Source organism: Aspergillus heteromorphus (genome assembly GCF_003184545.1).
Source record: "Aspergillus heteromorphus CBS 117.55 chromosome Unknown BO70scaffold_48, whole genome shotgun sequence".
NCBI lineage: Eukaryota > Fungi > Ascomycota > Eurotiomycetes > Eurotiales > Aspergillaceae > Aspergillus > Aspergillus heteromorphus.
In genome coordinates this window covers 17,738-35,904 of record NW_020290453.1, presented here as the reverse complement: position 1 = coordinate 35,904, position 18,167 = coordinate 17,738, and the positions used below count along the sequence as shown (strand labels likewise).

Here is an 18,167-nt window from a genome sequence, read left to right as displayed (position 1 = left end):
GACTTGAGTATAGGGAGAAGCTGATGGACCAGGATGTTACCTTGTTATATTGGTAGTTAATGATGTCTCTGATTACCAATCATTATTAAGCAGTGTGGGTCTGATGTCATGAGTGGGGAATTTGAGTTTCTTCAAGTTGCAGATTACATCGCGACGAAGCTATTCCAGCTTCTGAGGGCCGATGTTTCGGGAATCCAAAAAAGATAGTACTGGGTGGGGGCGGGCCGACGGCGGGCTCGATTCTTCAGAGGACAAGGGAACATCCGGCTCCCGAGACCCGTGTTTTGCAGAAACCGTGTGGATGAAACACTGCTGGATACAAATACCACCGATAATCTGTATGAATACCTCTCCAGTTAAGCCCCCCTCACTGCCAGCGCTTTCCGCAATGTCTTATAGAAAGCCTGCACATTCTGCGGCCCCAACGCACTAGCATGCTCGCCCTGCACGGCGAAATACAGTGTCTCCTCTCTCGAGAAGTCCTGCCAGGCCGATAGTTTTTCCAGCCATTGCTCTCTAGTCACGCCCAGAAACTCCAACGGGTCGCAGTAAAAGACATCCAGATGCGCCACCGATCCTTTAGGCTCATAGCTGCGGCCGATCTCTTGTAGGCTGAAAGCCACGTTGATCCACTGTTCCAGCTTCTTTCCGTCCAGCCCGAGGGCGAGGAGCTGCGATTGATCGGCCATGTTTATCAAGCGGGTGATCGCTTCGGGATTGGAGATGTCTCGCATTTCCCCGAGAAGCTTGCGGAAGGAGTCTTGGGATAGAAGACCTAGGAAGTATGAGATGTTCACTAAGCACTCCGTCCACGTTACCTGTCGCAAGCGTGGGCTGACGTATGGGGGTCGGTTGAGACTCGCTAGGAATTTAACGCTTTCGCCTTCTGCTTCGAGGAGTTTGGAGAGCTCGAACGCTAGCATTCCTCCGTATGAGTAGCCCAGGATCGCGTAGGGTCCTCGCGGTTGCAGCTTCTTCATAGCGCTGTGGTAGGTCCGGACGCACTCTTCAATGCTGGTGAAGTACGGCTCTCCATCCCCGAATCCGCGAGCCCTGAATGCGTACACGGGTCGGTCTGGCATGAGCTTGGCCAGGTTGATGAAAACCAGTGCTTCTCCGGCAGCCGGGTGCACGAGCCATAGCGGAGTCTTGCTGCCGTGCGGTCGGAGAGTGACAACGGGGTTGTATTCGCGACAGTCATGACAGGCCTTGGCTAGTTCTCTGATTGTATGATGGGACATGCAGGTGGAGACTGTAAAGGCATCGTCGAGTGACAGTCTTTCTTGCAGCCGCCGATGTAGTTGCACGAGGCCGATTGAGGTGACGCCCATCTCGAACAAATCGCTTTCGACACCCAGAGTGTGCGTCGGCTGTTGGAGCAAACCAGCCAGCTCTTCGACCATGACCTGTTCCGTTGGTGTTGCTGGGGCTTCAAACATACTTTGTTGGTAGTGGCGGATCTGCTCCTCGTTTTGTGACTGCTCTTGACAGAGCTTTCCCGACTCCAGATCGGCTTTGAGCTGGGACCGTGAGATCTTACCCAGCGAGGTGCGTTCCACCGCTGGCAACGGTAGGATGTAAGGACTCCCGTTTGTAATCAGCATTATGCGATGAGTAATGGCTGCCATTACCCTCGACCGAGCAGCATAATCATCCGAAGGGTAGCTGTGTTGGTACACGGCACACGCCTGCTCAGTATCTGCGCCTGGCGGACGGTGTGCAAAGCACACCACACTCTCAGGAGCAATACCGGAAATTTCTGCTTCCTCCAAAGCTACCTCCAACTCATGAGGCAGGTACTTGACGCCATTTATGCAAATCACTTCCTTTGTTCTTCCAGATAGGTTCAACTTCCCGGCCCCGTCTATGAAGCCCGTGTCTCCGGTTCGAAACCAGCCATCTGACCGGAAGGCTTGATCTGTAGATGTGGGATCATTGTAGTAAGAGTCAAAGACAACCGGACCTCTGACTTCCAGGTCTCCCACTTCACCAGGCGGGATACGTATGCTCCCAGCCGACGAGGAGATGCGGAATTCAATTCCAGGGATGCATGTCCCCATCGAGGCAAACTCATACCCCTGGTCCATCTCATATCTCGGACAGGTCCGGTTGTATATACATCCTGCACAGGTCTCTGTCATTCCGAATCCAGGCACAATCACATTATCAGGTGCCCCGTATCGAGCTAGCAGCGTCGATAACCGCGAGCAAGTAGCAACCACATTCGCCTCACCCCCGGAGACAATATAGCGCAGACAGCTGATGTCAAGGTCGAGCTTGACTGTCTTCAAAGGATCAAGACAGCGATTCAGTTCGGCGAGAAAGAAGTTCGGCGCGAAGGTGCTCGCGACACGCTGTTCCTGGATGACTTGCAGGAATTTGAGCGGATGAGAGATGATGTCCTCGGGCTGAACATGGACTTGGCTGCACCCAGAATATAGTGCATGGAGGTGGATTTCAATGAGGCTGCCAACGTGATCGAGACGAATCCAGTTGAGAAACGTGTAATCAGGGTCCACGGGCAAGGCTGCGCATTTACCAGCCAGTGATGCTATGATCTGGCGAGCTTTGAGAGGCACAGCCTTGCAAGGTCCTGTACTGCCCGACGTCAGCATTAGGAGTGCGGGAATGTCCTCTCTGGTGTCGCTGATGTCTGGTACAGATCCTGAATCAGAACGAGCTTGCAGGTGTTCAATCTCAACAATCCGCAGGGGCACTGTCTCGGGAAACTGCCCTCGCAGAGATTCACGAGTCAGGCATACAGGGTGCTCCAAAAGGCTATCCAGGTGCTCCAAATGCTTGATGCACTGCCCAGGGCTTCGGGGAAGGGGCGTAGACATGACGGGAGTGAAGCCGGCATAGATCGTGGACCAAAGCCAGATGATGTTGTCGACATGATCTCCGAAATGGAGAAGAACATTGCTCTTCGAGGGATGCAGGTCACGAATGAGACTGATGTTAGATATAGCGAGTCTGTGAAGCTCGGTGTAAGACAGTCGCGCACAAGAGTCTTTATCTGGATCCCCGGTAAAGTAGGACACAACCTCGCGAGCTCCATGGCTTTTCGCTGCATCGTGAAGGAGGTCCGAGAGGTTTCTCACTGACATATTTGAAGTGGTCATGACATCTAAGAATACACAATTGAAAAGGACCAGAATAGCAACTAAATGAGTAGCTGGGGTTCAAAAAATCCTGCTGTTTAAATATTCGGAAATCCGCGGCAAGACGGGAATGAGAAGACCGAATCCTCTGTTTCATAACCACAACTTTCTCCACGGAATAAGGCGGCAACATTTGGTGACGTGTCATGATGATTAGATGCAGGATTCTCCTTCCTGAATGGTACATTGCTCCTATCGCATAGATTTACTCGTGACATCTTAGATGGCGTCAATTGGCGCCACTGACATGGGTCCGGGGCATCGAAAATATCTTCCAGTTTCCTTTCTAGTCCAGGGGCAGAATGGTCGCAGTAAGCTCAAGGAATGTATCCGGACTCAGAGGAATGAGAAAGTCTGACAAGAATAGCTTCCATAAGGCCACTCAAATCAATGCGGGTGTTTAATCCTAGTGAATAGAATGGAAGGACGAACGCAAGGTTTCAATTTAAAGTATATGTCCAGACGCACTCAGCAGGGTCATTCCCAGTTGGGTATCACAAGTACGGTTGCATGGCTTGTCAGCCATCTCCATTTGCTTGCACCAGCATAAATGATGTCACGAGGTAAAGATGGAGAACTCAAACAGTCTCGTCCACTCATGTAAGGGGCTTACCCCCGGATACTCTATCAGGTAGTCGGCAGGGATGAGGTATGTCCCACACAAGGCCTTTTGTGAGAGCGATTCCTCTCTGAAGGGTGTCTCAGCTTATTGACCATGACATCCCCAAGCAAGATGTACTACCCCTCAAAAGAGACGGGGCGGATATTTGACTTTCTTTGGCAGAATAGCACTAGTCTCGATCTGCCTTCTCAAATATGCATCGAGAACGTGCGGTTCAGCACCGGATCTGAGCAGATATACTATCCGGTCCCCTTCAAGGTAACAGAGACTCTAGCGGCCTTGAAGGGAACGGAGGGCGCTCTGGCTGCAGCCTTTGCGGACCTTCGGTTCGGGCGCGGCTGTGGCTCAAGGGAAGTCCGGATCAATCTAGAACGGGCAACGCTTTTTGGCTTCCAGGCTTTGGTGACTAAAGTCAATGGACATGGAAGAACAGACCCGGAGGTTAACGGCCACTTAAAAGGTGAGTGTGATGTTGAACACTTTCGGAGTCGTTCTGATGAAGTAGACACCGATATTCATGCCGCCCAGTCGAATCCTTATCGACGACTGGCAGCCAGCATGTACCAAACTAAGAACGAGAATGAGTTCTTCCATCTTCATGGCTCTCTAAATCCCACACCTACACTCAACATGATTGGCTTGGACGGATACAGTGATGACCTGACTGAGTATGAAGATATCCGGCGGGCGATTGAGAGTCAGGTCCAGAAATTCGACGCAGCTGAATTGGAAACCCTGAACGGTTCAGTCAAACACGCTGGTTTGACAGTCTATACCCACGAGGAGTTCAAGAATACTCCACATGTAAGATCCACACGTTTTCTTGATGAATTTCGCTGATATACAGGGACAGGGGCGCGCCAACGTCCACCAGCCATGGTGGAAATGCTCGCGTCTGCCGGGAAACACACCTCCAACGAGATTCCCAGTGACAAAGACGCAGAGAATCCTCGAAGGTGTCAAAGTCCTGGAGCTCACTTGCGTCATAGCAGGGCCCGTCATCGGCCGTATCCTTGCTGAATACGGAGCAGATGTGGTGAGAATCACCTGCCCATCAGTGCCAGATGTGCCCTTCTTCCAAGTCGACGGTAATATGGGCAAGCGGACCGTTGATATCGATCTAAAGACCACTACTGGACGACGGCAGTTCGAGGACCTGTTAGCCGATGCAGATGTTCTCATCGACGGCTACCGCCCAGGCGTGCTCGAGAGACTGGGATACGGACCTGCCACGGTAGCCAAAATAGCAGAATCGCGAGGGAAAGGTATCATATACGTCGACGAGAACTGCTTCGGACACGAAGGCGAATGGCGTGACCGTCCAGGATGGCAGCAAATCGCAGACTGTGTATGTGTCCCGATCCCTGCTCCTAGCCATGGTGTCTAATCGATTCCCACAGCTGACCGGCTTTGCGAGATCATACGGGGAATTCCTCGGCCGTTCAGAACCGATCGTATCTCCACTTCCAATCGCCGACTACGGCGCGGGATGTATGGGCGCGATCGTCGCGTTGACGGGTCTGTATAATCGGGCTCGATACGGTGGCTCGTACCACGGCAAGGTGTCGCTCATGCAATTCAACCTGCTTCTCTTCGCTGTTGGTCAGTATCCGGAGCCTGTCAAGAACCAGCTTCGGAAAGCCTTACCGTCCGCTTTCTTTGAGGTGCAATATTCCGACAGTGTGGACCGTAGCTCGAGACTGGCCGTGGCGATGATGCAGGAGCGATTTCCGCACCTTTTTGTGCCGCCATCCACCTCGCCGGAAGAGGCGCATACTGAGACATGGTATTCGCGTCATTTCAACGGCGAGGTCGAAGTTGTGCGACCGGTTGCGGATGTGGATGGAGTCGATAACAGTTTTCTTCGCGGGAGTCGACCGAATGGCGCCGATTCGGTGACGTCGTGGGAGAATCGGTTTGGATGATGGGGGCGAAGGTGAAGGAAGAGTACGCGCCAGAGTCACCTGACCGTAGGATGGACTCACACACTTACCACTTACACTTGAACACCCATCAATTGGCGACAGTGGCAATTCTGCCGGTAGCGTATAGCCTTTCTTGAGTACCAACATGCTATGGAAGCTTTACGAGTCCATTCTCGTCTATAGATAGTCTACATATATATTCCAACATAGCCAGAGATGAAGAAGCCCAAGATCTAAGTAGATGCTAAAAGAAAACGCTGAGACCATGACACATTAGAGCTTGCTCTTCAGGGGGCTGTTCTTGAGGACAGCCGCGTTCCACGGGTACGGGTCGAACACCAAGTCATTGACCGGGTTCTCCTGGCTGGCCCGGCGGAACAGATCCGGGTACACTTCGCCGTCATACTTGCCCAGGCTGCTGTCCAGCTGCCAGTCAGGAATCTTCCAGGAGTCAACCAGGCGCACGGCATGGGGCCGGATTTCATCGAGGAGCTTCATGACGGCGGTGTTCTGGGTCAGGCCGATCTGGCGGACGGTCACGGCGCTGGATGAGAAGAACTCCGAGGCCTCACGCTCCAGTGTGTGCAGGGCATACAGCCGGAAGAGGCTCTGCATGATGGTAGTGGTCTCGGGGTCCAAGGCAGACTTCAGTTGCGGCGATGTGACCGCTTCGTAGAAGTTCTTCACGACCAGGTACTGCGAGTGGGCGGTGGACAAGCGCCAGAAGTCGACCAGAAGGCTGTTCCAGGAGCGCTTCTCCACGTCGCGGTGCTTGAGCGCCTCAAACGTGAGGTGAGCTGTCCGCCAAGCAAAAGCGTCAACAATGTCACTGTCGTTTCCGAGGATGTCGAATGAGGCACCGATGTCACGGCGGGACAGGTAAGCCTGGAGGATGCGAGAGGTGTCGTTGTTCGCGCCCTTGCCAGAAAGAACGGCACGAGCGGATTTGAGGAGCTAGACCTGTCAGTCGGGATATGAAAAATGGCCTAGTGTACACTTACATATCTAGCGACCTGCTGCGTCAACATGTAGTTGTCACCTTCCCAGGTGAGAGTGGGGAGGTAGTCGGAGTACCACGGTCCAATACCGCTGTAGCTGCTGTATCCGTGACCACCGCAGGCACGGCGACAGATCTCGAGACCTTCACCAGCAGTCGTACTCGCCAGCGCCTTCAGGCCGCAGGAGGTGGCGTGAAGATCCGCCAGCAAGTCAGCACCAGCCCTGAGCTCCTCGGGCCCAGCGCCCCGCTTCTCCTGTGCCGCCTGCGCGGCAGCCTTCATGCGGTCCTGGTTCTCCTGGTAAAGCCGCATCATGCCCCGGCCGGTGAAGTGCAAAGCATACATCGACGCAAGCAGCGGCAGCAGGCGGACCTGAACCATCTTGTAGTTCAGGACCTGGTTCTCGCCCACATTTCCAGTAGCATCACGGTCCTGGAACTGCTTCCGCACAGCGCAATAGCGGGTGGCAATAGTCACACCACGAGCCAAGACACCACCCGCTGAAAGGACAATGTTAGACCGCACCCACGTCAAGGTACCGTAAACGAGGGAAGGCGAGGCCGGGCGCATGTACTCGTTGGTATCTTTGTCGATGCGCGAGAAACGAGCCAGCATGTTGATGTGGGGAATCTTGACTTGGTTGAAGAGAAGGAAACCGTTGTCCATGGTGCTGGGCAAGTCAGCGGAGATTCTGATAAAGAACGAATGCAACACTCACTTGTAGCCAAACTTGGGCCCAATATCCCCAACGTAGACATTCTCCAGCGGCTCGTGAGAGCTCATATCGCGGATCTGAACGAGGAACGGATGGGGACCGTAGTTCTTGCCCTTGATGTAAAGCTGCGCCATCACGACCGCATGGTTGGCAGTGCGCCCCAACGAACCGATCCACCACTTGGAGGCGGTTAGGGTGGGAGAGTGGATGGTGAAGGTCTTATCATCCGGGTTCCAGGTGGCAGTGGTCTCCAGTCCGCGCACGTTCGACCCGTGCCCCAGTTCCGTCTGCGCATAGCACCCCAGTATCTGATAATTTTGCGCCGGCTCGAGGAAGAGTTTATGCTGTTCGGGGGTTCCTTGTTCCCGCAAGGTGACCTATGGAAACATGCATTAGTTTTCAAGTCTGAAACGGTGGCAAGATTGAAACGTACCAAAAACATCGAGGCATGCAGACCATAGGGAGTAGGCTCTCCCAGCAGTTCGTTCGCGGCATGGTACTCCTCCTGCGACCACTTGTGCTGAACCGACAACTGCTGCAGCCGCTTCCCCTTGGCCAGGGAACTCTGGATGCGCTCCGTCCGGCCCTGTGTGTGGTTTTGTGATTTATCGAAGATCTTCTCGGCCTGGAGGATGGAGAGGAGGTGCTGCTGGCGGTCGAGGGCTTCCTTTGTGTGAAGTAACTCGGCAAGCCGGTCAACCGCGACGTTGGACTGGGCGCGCTCCTGGTCGAGCAATTGCGAGCCCTGGGGGTTTGCGGGGGTCAAAGCCTTGACCCAGTCGGGAGGGGGGGACGGCATGATGATTCCGGGGTGTAATCAGAGTGGAGAGTTCAATTGATGGGGAAACGAGGGGGAAACGGGGGGTGAGGCCACGAGGACGGGGGGAGGCGGAGTTATAAGCGGCGGTCCTCCGGGGACGATTATTCGGTCGAGACGCCGCCGAGGAGATAGGCGCCGGACCTGCCCTATCCGGTAACAGCCGAGGCTCGTGGGATGGCAGCCTGGGGCCCTGCGCCTGGTGTTGGCTGACCGACCCAAATCCGGGGGAATGTATGGGAAGGGTGCCAATGACCGGGTCATCCGTACCTGCAGCATTGCACAAGCTGTTCCTCGGGGCTGGTCCGGCTGCCCCTGCGCCAACTGGATCGCGATCTGATAACGAATTATCGGCTATCACAGGACAACACAGAACGAACACAGTCGGATGGCCCGAGGTACGAGGATGGCCACGACTCCCCGCCTGCCGGATTCGGACTACCACCGGCAGAATGCCGGGTCTACCGCCTGATCATGTGAAATGTCTGGTCTGCCTGTATATTCAGGCCGCCAGTCGCTGCCAGTCGGCTGGATTGTCGAAGTATATGTCGAGTCGTGGTGGTGAGACTTTGGATACGCGGATATTTCTTCAGGATCAACTTGCGCTTTTTGGTGAAGGGAGAGGTATATAGCTGGATAGGCGCGTGGAGGAGTTGGGACTGTGGCTGGGTTTGTTTTGATGTGAAGGTTGTATTCATCGAGGCTTTCTGGCTATCAGTCGCAGTGATCTCATGTTGTCTTCGTCCTGTCACAATGGCCGCTCTCGTTTTATAGTACCGCCACAAGTTCCTTATAGATTTCTTCACTTGATCCTTCGCATGAACCACCAGCTTCTGGGTCCGATCACCTGAAACCCCCACTCCCAACTACACGAATCCTCACCCATCCACCGCACGACCCACATCCCTCGACAACTCCCCCTCGCCCTCCTGCCCATACGTATCCGCATACCGCTTCTCCATCCACTCCTGCACCGTAATGGGCGGATATTTCGCCTCCTCCGTCTCAGCCCTGCACCCCGGGATACACTCCACGGTATAATCCAGATTCCCCGTACAAAAGAACGGCACACTATATCGTTCCCGCCCACTAGTATTGATCACCCGATGCAAATTCGACAGATATCGATCATTAGTCCACCGCATCAACAGATTCCCGAGATTCACGACCAACGCGCCCGGGAAGGGCACGACAGACGCCCACTGCGAAGACTCGCGGTCCCAGACCTGCAGCCCGCCTGTGTCGTCTTGTAGGAGAATGGTGATGCCGCCGAAGTCGGTGTGGGCGCCGATGCCTGGGTATTTCTGTCAGTTTATATGATGAGAGGATAGTGGGAGGGACAGTGGACAGTGGACAGTGGACAGTGGACAGAACCAGGGCCATACCTCGCTCAACCCCCGTCTCATCCACTTCCTGGGGCGGATACCGCAACAGACGCAGAATATTCGCCGAGTCGGCACAGAAGTCGTCGAACCAATGCTCCTCCAAATCCAAGCTCTGCGCTATGACTCGCATGATATTCCGGGCTAGTTCTCCCATCGCGGCCTGATACTCACCCACCACCCTTCTGAAAGCTGCAAGATCGTGAAGCTCCGTGGGATATTTGTTCACGCCGTGCAAGAACCTCCCGATGGAGGGGTGGTCGGGAGGTAGGTCCCGACAGAAGTAGAATCCTTCTTTGAGGTCGCCGAGGCCGCGCTTCTCGAAGTTTTGGGCGCGGAGACGCTCGTAGCCGAGTTTACGTGGTTCGATATCTATTTGGTAGTTAGCTGACTTCTGGCAGGTGATTCTTTGGAAGTTGTGTGTGGTTGGACTGACCTATGCTGTACTTCTCCTTGGCCTCTAGGGGTAAGCCGAACACTTCGCGAGATTGGTGAAGAATGGCTTGGAGGAGATCGGATGGTATCTGGTGGTTGATGAGCTGGAAGAAGCCATGTCTCTCGCAGGCGTGGCGGATCTGCTGGATTAACAGGTCCTTGTTGTTGGGATCGGTGGAGTAGAAGGCTGTTGCCGTTATTAGACCGACCAGTATGGATGGATCGGGGTTCCAAGTGAGAGTCAGAGACGTACGCTCAAAGTCGATGATGGGGGGTGCTGTGACCATCCTGTCACGATTATGACCGAACCGGTGGATGAAGGGGTGTGGGTGTGTTTGATGAGGGAGGAATTGTGGACAGCATGGAGAGTGACTGTGTTTGATCGAGAGTGCGGGGTATCCGCCGCGCCAAAGGACCATCACCTGCATGAGACCGAACCATGCATCTTGCATCTAGAGACCAGGTGCAATTATACCATTCCATGAGGAGCAGCCATCGAATCAAACCATCACCAGGACTACTGGATGTCAAAACCAGCTACCTCGCTTGGAAACAGAAACCGAATACATATCAGGCGTGAATCCAAATATCACGCCTCGCATAGGAGAGGGATATCTTACTTCGTCTTCAATATTTCCCCCCCAGACAACTCAGATATACAACGTAAAGATGTCCCCAAATACCCACCCACAGACAATATACCAAGCAACAGTCCAGATAGTAAATGATAAAGCCTAAAGCCTACTCCCCAAATTAACATGCACCGCCTTCAGCGACGAATACGCCTCCAGCCCCGCCTCCCCCAGCTCCCTCCCAATACCACTCTGCTTCACGCCCCCAAAAGGAATCCGTGGATCACAGTCTTGACTACTATTGATCCAGACCATGCCGGCCTCAATATCCGCGGCGACGCGATGCGCGCGCTCCAGATCCTTCGTGAAGACCGCCGCGCCAAGGCCATAGGTGGAATCATTCGCGCGACGGACGGACTCGTCTTCCGAGTCGAAGGGGAGGATGACGACCACGGGCCCGAAGACTTCTTCCTGGCAAATGCGCATGTTGTCCGTGACGTTTGTGAAGACGGTGGGCTCGATGAAGTACCCCTTTGCGTTTTTGGGGTCGGTGGGCGTGTGGGACTTTCCGCCGGTGAGGACTGTCGCACCCTCTTTCTTCGCGATGTCGATGTATTCGAGGACTCGCTCGTATTGGGTCCGGGTGACCTGTGGGCCCTGGAAGGTGGTTGAGTCCCATTGGTCGCCGATCTTGGAGGTCGTTTCGATGGTTTCTTTGAATTTGGCGAGGAAAGAGTCGAGGATGCTCCGGTGCACGAAGATCCGGGACGTCGCGGTGCAGATTTGCCCCTGGTTCGACATGATTCCGAAATGAGACCATTTGACCGCTTGCTCCAGGTCCGCGTCCGGGAAAATGATCAGGGGTGATTTACCGCCCGTCTCGAGGGTGATATTCTTCAACGTCCCAGCCGCCATTTTCATGATCTCCCTGGCGGTGGCGGTGGATCCGGTGAACGCAACCTTATCGACCAGCGGGTGCTGCACCAACGCAGCGCCAGCTTCCCTTCCATACCCATTGATGATATTCACTACTCCCGCCGGGAACCCGGCTTCCTTGATCAGCGTCGCGAGAACAAGGATACTTAGTGGCGTTTGCTCCGCAGCCTTGATAACGACTGTGTTTCCGCAGGCAAGCGCAGGCCCAAGCTTCCACGTCGCCATGGAAAGCGGGTAATTCCAGGGGATGATCTGTCCGACGACTCCGATGGGCTGGCGGAGTGTATACGCGAATTTCTGGGGCGTAGTGCTGATGGTCTGTCCGAAGGACTTGTCTGCCCAGCCGCTGTAGTAGCGGATGGTGGTGATGGCTTCCGTGAGGTCTTCCTCGTAGGCCACGTGGTAAGGCTTTCCTGTTGGACATCAGTCGTGTCCGTTGCCTTTGTGTATACGGTGGGCGGGTAGACGAACCGTTATCCCACGCGTCGATTGACGCGAATAGCTCCCTGTTCTGCTCCATCAGATCGGCTAGCCGGCCCATCATCTGGCCTCGTTCTGTACCGGGAAGCAGTTTCCATGACGGGTGTGAGAGGGCCGCCTTTGCGGCTTGCACGGCAGCGTCGACGTCTTCGGCTGTAGCGGCGTGGACGGTGGCGATGGGCTCGTCGGTGCTGCACATGTTAACGACGACGAGGGGCGCAAGCGAGGGACTGGCGACTCACGCAGGATCAAGCGAAGTGATTGTCTGTCCGCCTGACGACGGACGGAACTTGTTGTTGATGAAAAGACCGGTCGGCTGCTGATACCGCCGGCCATTGGGGGTGGTGATGTCGATGAAGAGAGCGTCTGCCATGGTGCTTAGTTTCCCGTTATTTGAAAAATCCAGTGGACAGTTGCGAAGAATAGCGGCGTGAAGGCGTAGAGGTCTTGTTATAGGGTCCTTGGCTAGAACTTCCTATTCTGGAGGGTTTGCAATTGGCATTTGTCAGTGTCCGAGGGATCTTGAGGATGCGATAAGACGATAGGACGCATCAGATAGTGGCATTTACCCCTCACCTCTGATCGTCTTTCTGTTGGAAACAGGGCTAGTCGTGCTAGTAGGGCGCCGGTGGATGCGCTAAAGGGCCTCCCGCAGCCGGGCGGAACGGCCTTCCGAATGGACGGATAGGGAAGGGCGTTCCGAGGGATGTGCCTCTTCGACTTGGGCAAGTAGGGTTGTGATGCCAAACAACACGATGGTGATGATGAGGTTGTGTAGAGCACGCAACATCTGGTCTGTGCAAATGGAAGGCAGAAGTCGGTGACGCTGGTAGAAGAACCTTGGAATCTCAAACTCATCCTTCACCACGCTGTTAAGAATCATTCTCTGGCTGAAAGCCTGAACCCATCCTCACATCCCACAGGATGACTGTCTCCGACAAACTACCAGCCCTCCACGGCATCATGGTCGCCCTGATCACCCCCTTCACAGACGATAAGACTCAGATCGACGCACCGAGACTCAAAGCCCACGTCGACTGATTGATCGCTGCGGGCGTGCAAGGCCTCGTCCCCGAAGGAAGCACTGGAGAATTCACGACCCTGACGCGCGAAGAGCGCAACACACTCACGGAGCTCTGCGTGGAATGCGCCGCAGGCCGTGTCCCCGTCGTGTCAGGGACTGGGAGTCCTTCGAGCGACGAGGCCGTGGATCTGGCTCGTCATGCAGCACAAGTGGGTGCCGCCGCCGTGATGGTCGTTCCGCCGTTCTATGACCCATTGAATGTGGAAGAGTTGACGGAGCTGATGGCTGAAATTCGCGACGCGAGTCAACCGCCTATCCCTGCTGCCAGTGGCTTGACGCTCTCCCCGCGACGGATTGCGGAGCTCAGCAAGGTGGGAGTGAAATATCTCAAAGACACTTCGGGGGATGTGACAACCGCGGAAGGCACATTGAATATCTTCCATGGCGATTTCGGATCCAGGGGTATCGCCATCATCCGGGAGATCACATGGTCTTGACAATGCCGTAGTAGATATTGGGCGTCTGTCAGCATATCCGACGGGGATAAATTGAGGGCCATCGGGGTGTCCTGGGGTGTTATCATCGGAGGGACACCAGTTTCGATCGGTGGAAGCCATGTGGGTGGCGGATGGTTCATCACTTGCGTCCAGCGCTCCGTCCTTGGCGTTGTTGTCACCAGGTATCTGGGGATCGAAGCTTAGCAGGTTGGACCATTGCAGCAGATCATTCATGTAAGCGATCGACTCTTGCGAGAGGCACGGGCTGACTGCTGGACTAGTTCCGTTCTGTAGGCTGTCTAGCTTGGTGATCTCCGCCTCTGCACCCCCAGCTCCAGATGATTGATCCATAGATGGATAGGAGATGCGGAGGAAGGAAGCGGCGGAGGAGGAGCAGAGCGGGAGTCTCGATCGGGAACCCCCGCGGAATCGCCTTCCTTTTGGGCGCAGGGGAAGGACCTGCCGCGGCGGGCTTAGCGCGGGAAGCCAACCGAGAGCCTGCCTGGACAACTGGCTGAAGCTGCTGAACGGCAAAAAAAATATAAAGATCAATGAAAAAAAGATGGAAGGAGACATACTAACAGGAGGGATTCGCTGGTGGTCACCCACCCAACTACTAACCTCCCGGCGTGTGGCTTAAGTACGGCTGAGCGGACGGGAAGCCCTGTTCTCCACACCCTATGGTCGTATGTACTTGGTTTGTATAGGATGGAGGTGATGTAGACAAGCGGGCTGGCTCTGGAATGAAATAGTGATGAGAGGCGTGATGGTGGAGGTGGGCGACTGCCCATCACCGTTTAAACATGGCTACCTCCAATCGATCAACAGTCCCTGTTCTCCACCGATCCCTTGGATAAAGGCGTCGCTGCGGCTTGCACGGAACCGGGTATTTCTCTCGTCGCGTATTCGCCCCCGTCTCGGGGCTAGCTAACCGGCCAGCTGCGCTCTCTTGATGATATCCCGGCTGATGACTCTCGTCGTAGCTACCCTTGCTTCCAACCGGATGTCTTCCACCTCAACCTGGAGCTCGTCGAGCAGCTCGAGCAGATCGCCACGGAGAAGAGCGTCACTCAGCCCCAGACAGTTGTTGCCTAGGTGTGTGCCCAGAACAGTCTTCCTAGCACACCCCTAATCATCCCCATTCCCGGCTGCACCCCCGTATCCCTTATGGAGGAGATTCTCGTCCATGGAGATCGTTATGGTGGAGTCTATGCGTCGTCCATGAATCTGTAGGCGGAAGTGGGATATACTGAGAATTGGAATACACGGGCTCTGCTGATATAGATGACGTGCAGGAGATGAAAGGCCCTGAATGACCCGTAGGGGTTAAATGTGACTTCTTCATATGGTAAGAATCCTCAGTATCTGTACAAAGCGGACAGTATACACCTTACGTCATAATGGTAGTATAAATGCAGCGTCTTCGGACCCTTTGCTTTCTGAAGCTTCTTCTTACCTTCAGCACCTTCTCTCCTGCACGCATAAACCACCCTCCTTTCAGAAGACAGAGGCATACACTCTTTCAAAAGCTGCCTCGACAACCTTCTCGCTACGAAGGTATCCATTTTCAGTGGATACCTGCATCTTCTCTTTCAACACCAGCCCATCTTTTTCCAAAACACATTCATTTCTCCCAGACTCAGCCTCAGACTCAAGAAACCCTCTCACCCCTACTGTTCCTTCGAGCCAAGATGCCCATCGAGCTAGGAGACGCCTATCTCGCGCGAGTCCGGTACGGGGACTCAGCCTCCAACTGCAACTCCAACTCCAACTCCAAAAACCACGACCCATGGACCCAACCAAACCAGCGCCTCAATAGACCCCTCTTCATCACGCGGGCGTGTGAATACGAGAAAATCCAACACCCCACTAGCACGATCCTCTCCGGTGCACCATGCCAGAACGTGGAGACCGAACACATGCGGTCGGAGCTATTGTCCGAGCATATCCTTGCTCAAACCCGAGGGAGCACAGGGGCAGCAGAACCCGCGCACAAGAACATGTTTACCTGGGACGGGAACCCATTCATCCATTGCACCAGCCGGCCATTCGAAGTGCGCTGTCGTGTGCGTGACTGGTCCCAGAAGACCGTTACCGTCATTAATCCGAATGTTCGGAGAGCTGTTCAGTTGCCCACGCTTTCCCTCGGGGATGAACTTGAAAGCCGTTCCCTTGGCCGACCGGCCAGCAATTATGAGTTCGTGGGGGAGTATCTCTGTCTGTGGGAGGTCACCCCGGATGAGATCGTGGGACATTGGAGGGCGACGGACCTGGTTGGTCTTCATGCGTGGTATACGCGGGCTGTGATGCCTGCGTTTCGGGAGCATGATGAGAGGTATTTTGCTGCTCATCCCGAGAGACAGGAATCGCGTGTTGCTCGTGTCTCCTCTTGGAGAAGGGCAGTGAGAAGGAATGCTGCCTATTTAGGGGGGGAGGGATCGGGCGTTGCTCTTGTCTTGCCTAGCGAGCAAGTAAGTGATGATGCTGCCCATCCAGATTCAGGGGGACAGGAATCGGGTGTTGCCCGTGTCTTGCTTCGGGAAGACGAAAGGAGTATTTTCGACTATTTGCTTTCTGGATGATCTGAGGTTTTTCCGGTTCTTCTTTTTGGGTTGGATGTGTCTAGGCACTGTGACTTGGACAGGACAGGACAGCCCTAGCGATGTGCTGGAGAGGCCCAAGTATGGGGATTCTGACACAGAAGGAAAGGTCTCAGATTAAGGCCATAGACGATCAACTGATATGTGGATGGTTTGTGTATGATTTGATTTTCTTTATGTAGTACCGTCAAGGACAAGATGATATGGCCTCTCTGAATGATGCCCTTGCTCGAGATAAACCAAGTGTTGAATTATTCAACAATGCTGTCATGATGATGCTCCTAATACTTCCTCAATGACAACCGAAGATCACCGGGGCAAAGGAGAACTCCCCCCGCTTCTCAATTAGGCCTGACAACTGGATACACGTCTATAATATGTTTCTCGAGCCCGATCTATCCATCTTCTTCCTCCCTCCACCCCTCGCCCCAGTAGAACCCCCCTCCCCATCACCAACCCCATATCCTCCACTCCACGCCCGCCAGCCCTTAACCGCCCTACTCCCCCCTCCGCATCAACGGCCCCAAAAACGCAAGCACACAATCCTGCACGCCCGGCGAAAAATGCGCGACCCCCTCCACAACATCAAATCGAGTCTGAATCCCCATCTCCTCCCACCCCTTCTTCAACGCCAACAAACTCTCCATCCTGCCATGATCCATCTTCTTCTGCACCTTCACCCCCTTCCCCCCCTTTCCAGTTTCACTCACCCCCTTCTTCGCAAGCATCTCCCCCACCCACACCCAGAACTCATCTCCGCCGTGGACCTTCACGTCCTCACTTCCAATGACGAGTTGGATTGCTCCAGCCCTTCCTAGATCTCTGAGAGCGTCACGGTCAACCCCCCGTCCAAACAGCTCATCTACATCCTTGATCCCAGCAGGCCACTCGACCCCGCTATCCAGCATCGTCGCCCGTCCCGGCGCGCCGACACTCGCAGCCGCGATTCGCTCGGGGTGGAGATACAAGAAGCGGTGCGCGAATTGTCCGCCGGCCGAGAACCCCATCAGATAGATCTTGGTGGTGTCGATGCCCGGCCAGACGTGGGCGATCTCGGAGAGGATGGAGAGGAGGGCCAGGTCGGAGCGGAGGGTTGGGGCTGTGACCTGGGCGTAGGAGTCTAGGTCGTTGGGGTGGGCGAGGTTCGCTGGGAAGAGGGGGGAGAGGATGGCGCAGGGGGTGCGGTTGGCGAAGGCCGGGAGGGTGGTGTGGATGGGGGTCAGGTTGCGGGATGTGCCGTGGACGTGGACCAGGAGGGGGAGGGGGGGTTTGTTGTTCTTTGTGGTGGTGGGAGGGATCTGGTTGGGGTCGGGGATAGCCTGCGGATTAGGGTTGTAGTGTTCTGGCGGGACGTAGAGAGCGTAGGAGATGCGCGGGTCGGAGGCCAGGGCGCGTTGAGGGATGTGGCCGACTAGGAAGGCGGATCGTAGGAATTGAGGGGGCACTTCGGCCGTGGTGATGGGTTTGTCCATGGTGGGTGTGTGGGTGGATGGATTGGATCGGGTGTTGGTGGGAAGGTGAATGTGAGATTATTGAGAATATTTGGGAATGTAGTTGGGATTATTGGGTTATCTTTTGTACGATCGTAGGGTCGGAGGTACGGAGTACGGGATGCCGATATACCGATCGATTGCTGGGGTTCAACGGTCGCGATGCTCGACCGTTTGTGTCAGGAGTTGGTTGAGCTTGTATGTTTAAGCGGTGGAGAGGGGCTGTGTAGTATATCTGGTGACTACTAGAGCCCAAAATAATCAGATCGATGTCCTGGAATGGTGAAAGTGAAACAATCATGGTGATGAATAATCCCTCCGAGAGTCATGGCGACCAGTTCGAGCCGTAAGCCCTAACCGATCTGAGCTTGGCCGCGGGACAGTGGTGCAAGGTGGACTCAGGTACGAGGAGCAGCTCAACATTCGGTTCAAGGCATGAGAAACGTGGCTTCGGAAGTTTAGTGGATATAGAAGACTAAGGTCTTTTGTTTGTTAAGCTGACTTATCTCACTG

General features: G+C 54.7%; 10 protein-coding genes across 10 annotated transcripts; 5 read left to right on the top strand and 5 right to left on the bottom strand.

Moving 5' to 3' along the window:
- Window positions 1-18: 18 nt before the first annotated feature.
- Window positions 19-3,107, bottom strand: BO70DRAFT_419456 (non-ribosomal peptide synthetase; the record flags this gene model as incomplete). The annotated part of the gene is made up of 1 exon (XM_025547478.1): window positions 19-3,107. One exon carries the CDS (start codon window positions 3,105-3,107, stop codon window positions 357-359), a length of 2,751 nt encoding a protein of 916 aa, XP_025394650.1. The 3' UTR covers window positions 19-356.
- Window positions 3,108-3,724: 617 nt separating this feature from the next.
- On the top strand, window positions 3,725-5,708 carry BO70DRAFT_346086 (CAIB/BAIF family enzyme; the record flags this gene model as incomplete). The annotated part of the gene is made up of 4 exons (XM_025541524.1): window positions 3,725-4,249; window positions 4,286-4,587; window positions 4,637-5,131; window positions 5,184-5,708. The coding sequence occupies exons 1-4, from the start codon at window positions 3,877-3,879 to the stop codon at window positions 5,706-5,708; spliced, it is 1,695 nt and encodes a 564-aa protein (XP_025394649.1). The 5' UTR covers window positions 3,725-3,876.
- A 155-nt stretch (window positions 5,709-5,863) lies between these two features.
- BO70DRAFT_366603 (fatty-acyl coenzyme A oxidase) lies at window positions 5,864-8,273 on the bottom strand. Its single transcript, XM_025544377.1, has 4 exons — window positions 7,855-8,273; window positions 7,425-7,798; window positions 6,710-7,376; window positions 5,864-6,662 (listed from the first exon to the last, which is right to left on the bottom strand). Exons 1-4 carry the CDS (start codon window positions 8,218-8,220, stop codon window positions 5,982-5,984), a joined length of 2,088 nt encoding a protein of 695 aa, XP_025394648.1. The 5' UTR covers window positions 8,221-8,273; the 3' UTR covers window positions 5,864-5,981.
- A 100-nt stretch (window positions 8,274-8,373) lies between these two features.
- On the top strand, window positions 8,374-9,119 carry BO70DRAFT_175560 (uncharacterized protein). The gene has a single exon (XM_025538393.1). The coding sequence runs from the start codon at window positions 8,475-8,477 to the stop codon at window positions 8,868-8,870; it is 396 nt and encodes a 131-aa protein (XP_025394647.1). The 5' UTR covers window positions 8,374-8,474; the 3' UTR covers window positions 8,871-9,119.
- Window positions 8,800-10,377, bottom strand: BO70DRAFT_366602 (isopenicillin N synthase family dioxygenase). Its single transcript, XM_025544376.1, has 4 exons — window positions 10,309-10,377; window positions 10,057-10,242; window positions 9,624-9,992; window positions 8,800-9,532 (listed from the first exon to the last, which is right to left on the bottom strand). Exons 1-4 carry the CDS (start codon window positions 10,340-10,342, stop codon window positions 9,117-9,119), a joined length of 1,005 nt encoding a protein of 334 aa, XP_025394646.1. The 5' UTR covers window positions 10,343-10,377; the 3' UTR covers window positions 8,800-9,116.
- A 352-nt stretch (window positions 10,378-10,729) lies between these two features.
- Window positions 10,730-12,432, bottom strand: BO70DRAFT_366600 (aldehyde dehydrogenase ALDH). Its single transcript, XM_025544375.1, has 3 exons — window positions 12,286-12,432; window positions 12,035-12,234; window positions 10,730-11,976 (listed from the first exon to the last, which is right to left on the bottom strand). Exons 1-3 carry the CDS (start codon window positions 12,414-12,416, stop codon window positions 10,790-10,792), a joined length of 1,518 nt encoding a protein of 505 aa, XP_025394645.1. The 5' UTR covers window positions 12,417-12,432; the 3' UTR covers window positions 10,730-10,789.
- A 535-nt stretch (window positions 12,433-12,967) lies between these two features.
- On the top strand, window positions 12,968-13,564 carry BO70DRAFT_400923 (dihydrodipicolinate synthase family protein; the record flags this gene model as incomplete). The annotated part of the gene is made up of 2 exons (XM_025546960.1): window positions 12,968-13,075; window positions 13,160-13,564. The coding sequence occupies 2 exons, from the start codon at window positions 12,968-12,970 to the stop codon at window positions 13,562-13,564; spliced, it is 513 nt and encodes a 170-aa protein (XP_025394644.1).
- A 766-nt stretch (window positions 13,565-14,330) lies between these two features.
- BO70DRAFT_400922 (uncharacterized protein) lies at window positions 14,331-14,659 on the top strand (the record flags this gene model as incomplete). Its single annotated transcript, XM_025546959.1, has 2 exons — window positions 14,331-14,450; window positions 14,504-14,659. 2 exons carry the CDS (start codon window positions 14,331-14,333, stop codon window positions 14,657-14,659), a joined length of 276 nt encoding a protein of 91 aa, XP_025394643.1.
- Window positions 14,660-15,255: 596 nt separating this feature from the next.
- On the top strand, window positions 15,256-16,285 carry BO70DRAFT_433225 (uncharacterized protein; the record flags this gene model as incomplete). Its single annotated transcript, XM_025548396.1, has 2 exons — window positions 15,256-15,966; window positions 16,214-16,285. The coding sequence occupies 2 exons, from the start codon at window positions 15,256-15,258 to the stop codon at window positions 16,283-16,285; spliced, it is 783 nt and encodes a 260-aa protein (XP_025394642.1).
- A 376-nt stretch (window positions 16,286-16,661) lies between these two features.
- BO70DRAFT_390721 (uncharacterized protein) lies at window positions 16,662-17,676 on the bottom strand (the record flags this gene model as incomplete). Its single annotated transcript, XM_025546181.1, has 1 exon — window positions 16,662-17,676. Exon 1 carries the CDS (start codon window positions 17,634-17,636, stop codon window positions 16,662-16,664), a length of 975 nt encoding a protein of 324 aa, XP_025394641.1. The 5' UTR covers window positions 17,637-17,676.
- Window positions 17,677-18,167: the final 491 nt, after the last annotated feature.

Excerpts from the sequence above, each read along its gene's own strand:
- BO70DRAFT_366603 (XM_025544377.1), bottom strand. The coding sequence starts at position 8,220 with ATGCCGTCCCCCCCTCCCGACTGGGTCAAGGCTTTGACCCCCGCAAAC. Across the intron at positions 7,799-7,854 it reads TGCATGCCTCGATGTTTTTG|GTCACCTTGCGGGAACAAGG; the intron begins GTACGTTTCAAT and ends ATGTTTCCATAG. Across the intron at positions 6,663-6,709 it reads CGCAGCAGGTCGCTAGATAT|CTCCTCAAATCCGCTCGTGC; the intron begins GTAAGTGTACAC and ends TGACAGGTCTAG.
- BO70DRAFT_175560 (XM_025538393.1), top strand. The coding sequence starts at position 8,475 with ATGGGAAGGGTGCCAATGACCGGGTCATCCGTACCTGCAGCATTGCAC.
- BO70DRAFT_366602 (XM_025544376.1), bottom strand. The coding sequence starts at position 10,342 with ATGGTCACAGCACCCCCCATCATCGACTTTGAGC. Across the intron at positions 10,243-10,308 it reads CCCCATCATCGACTTTGAGC|CCTTCTACTCCACCGATCCC; the intron begins GTACGTCTCTGA and ends TAACGGCAACAG. Across the intron at positions 9,533-9,623 it reads TGAGACGGGGGTTGAGCGAG|GCATCGGCGCCCACACCGAC; the intron begins GTATGGCCCTGG and ends AGAAATACCCAG.
- BO70DRAFT_366600 (XM_025544375.1), bottom strand. The coding sequence starts at position 12,416 with ATGGCAGACGCTCTCTTCATCGACATCACCACCCCCAATGGCCGGCGG. Across the intron at positions 12,235-12,285 it reads ATCACTTCGCTTGATCCTGC|CACCGACGAGCCCATCGCCA; the intron begins GTGAGTCGCCAG and ends TAACATGTGCAG. Across the intron at positions 11,977-12,034 it reads AATCGACGCGTGGGATAACG|GAAAGCCTTACCACGTGGCC; the intron begins GTTCGTCTACCC and ends GATGTCCAACAG.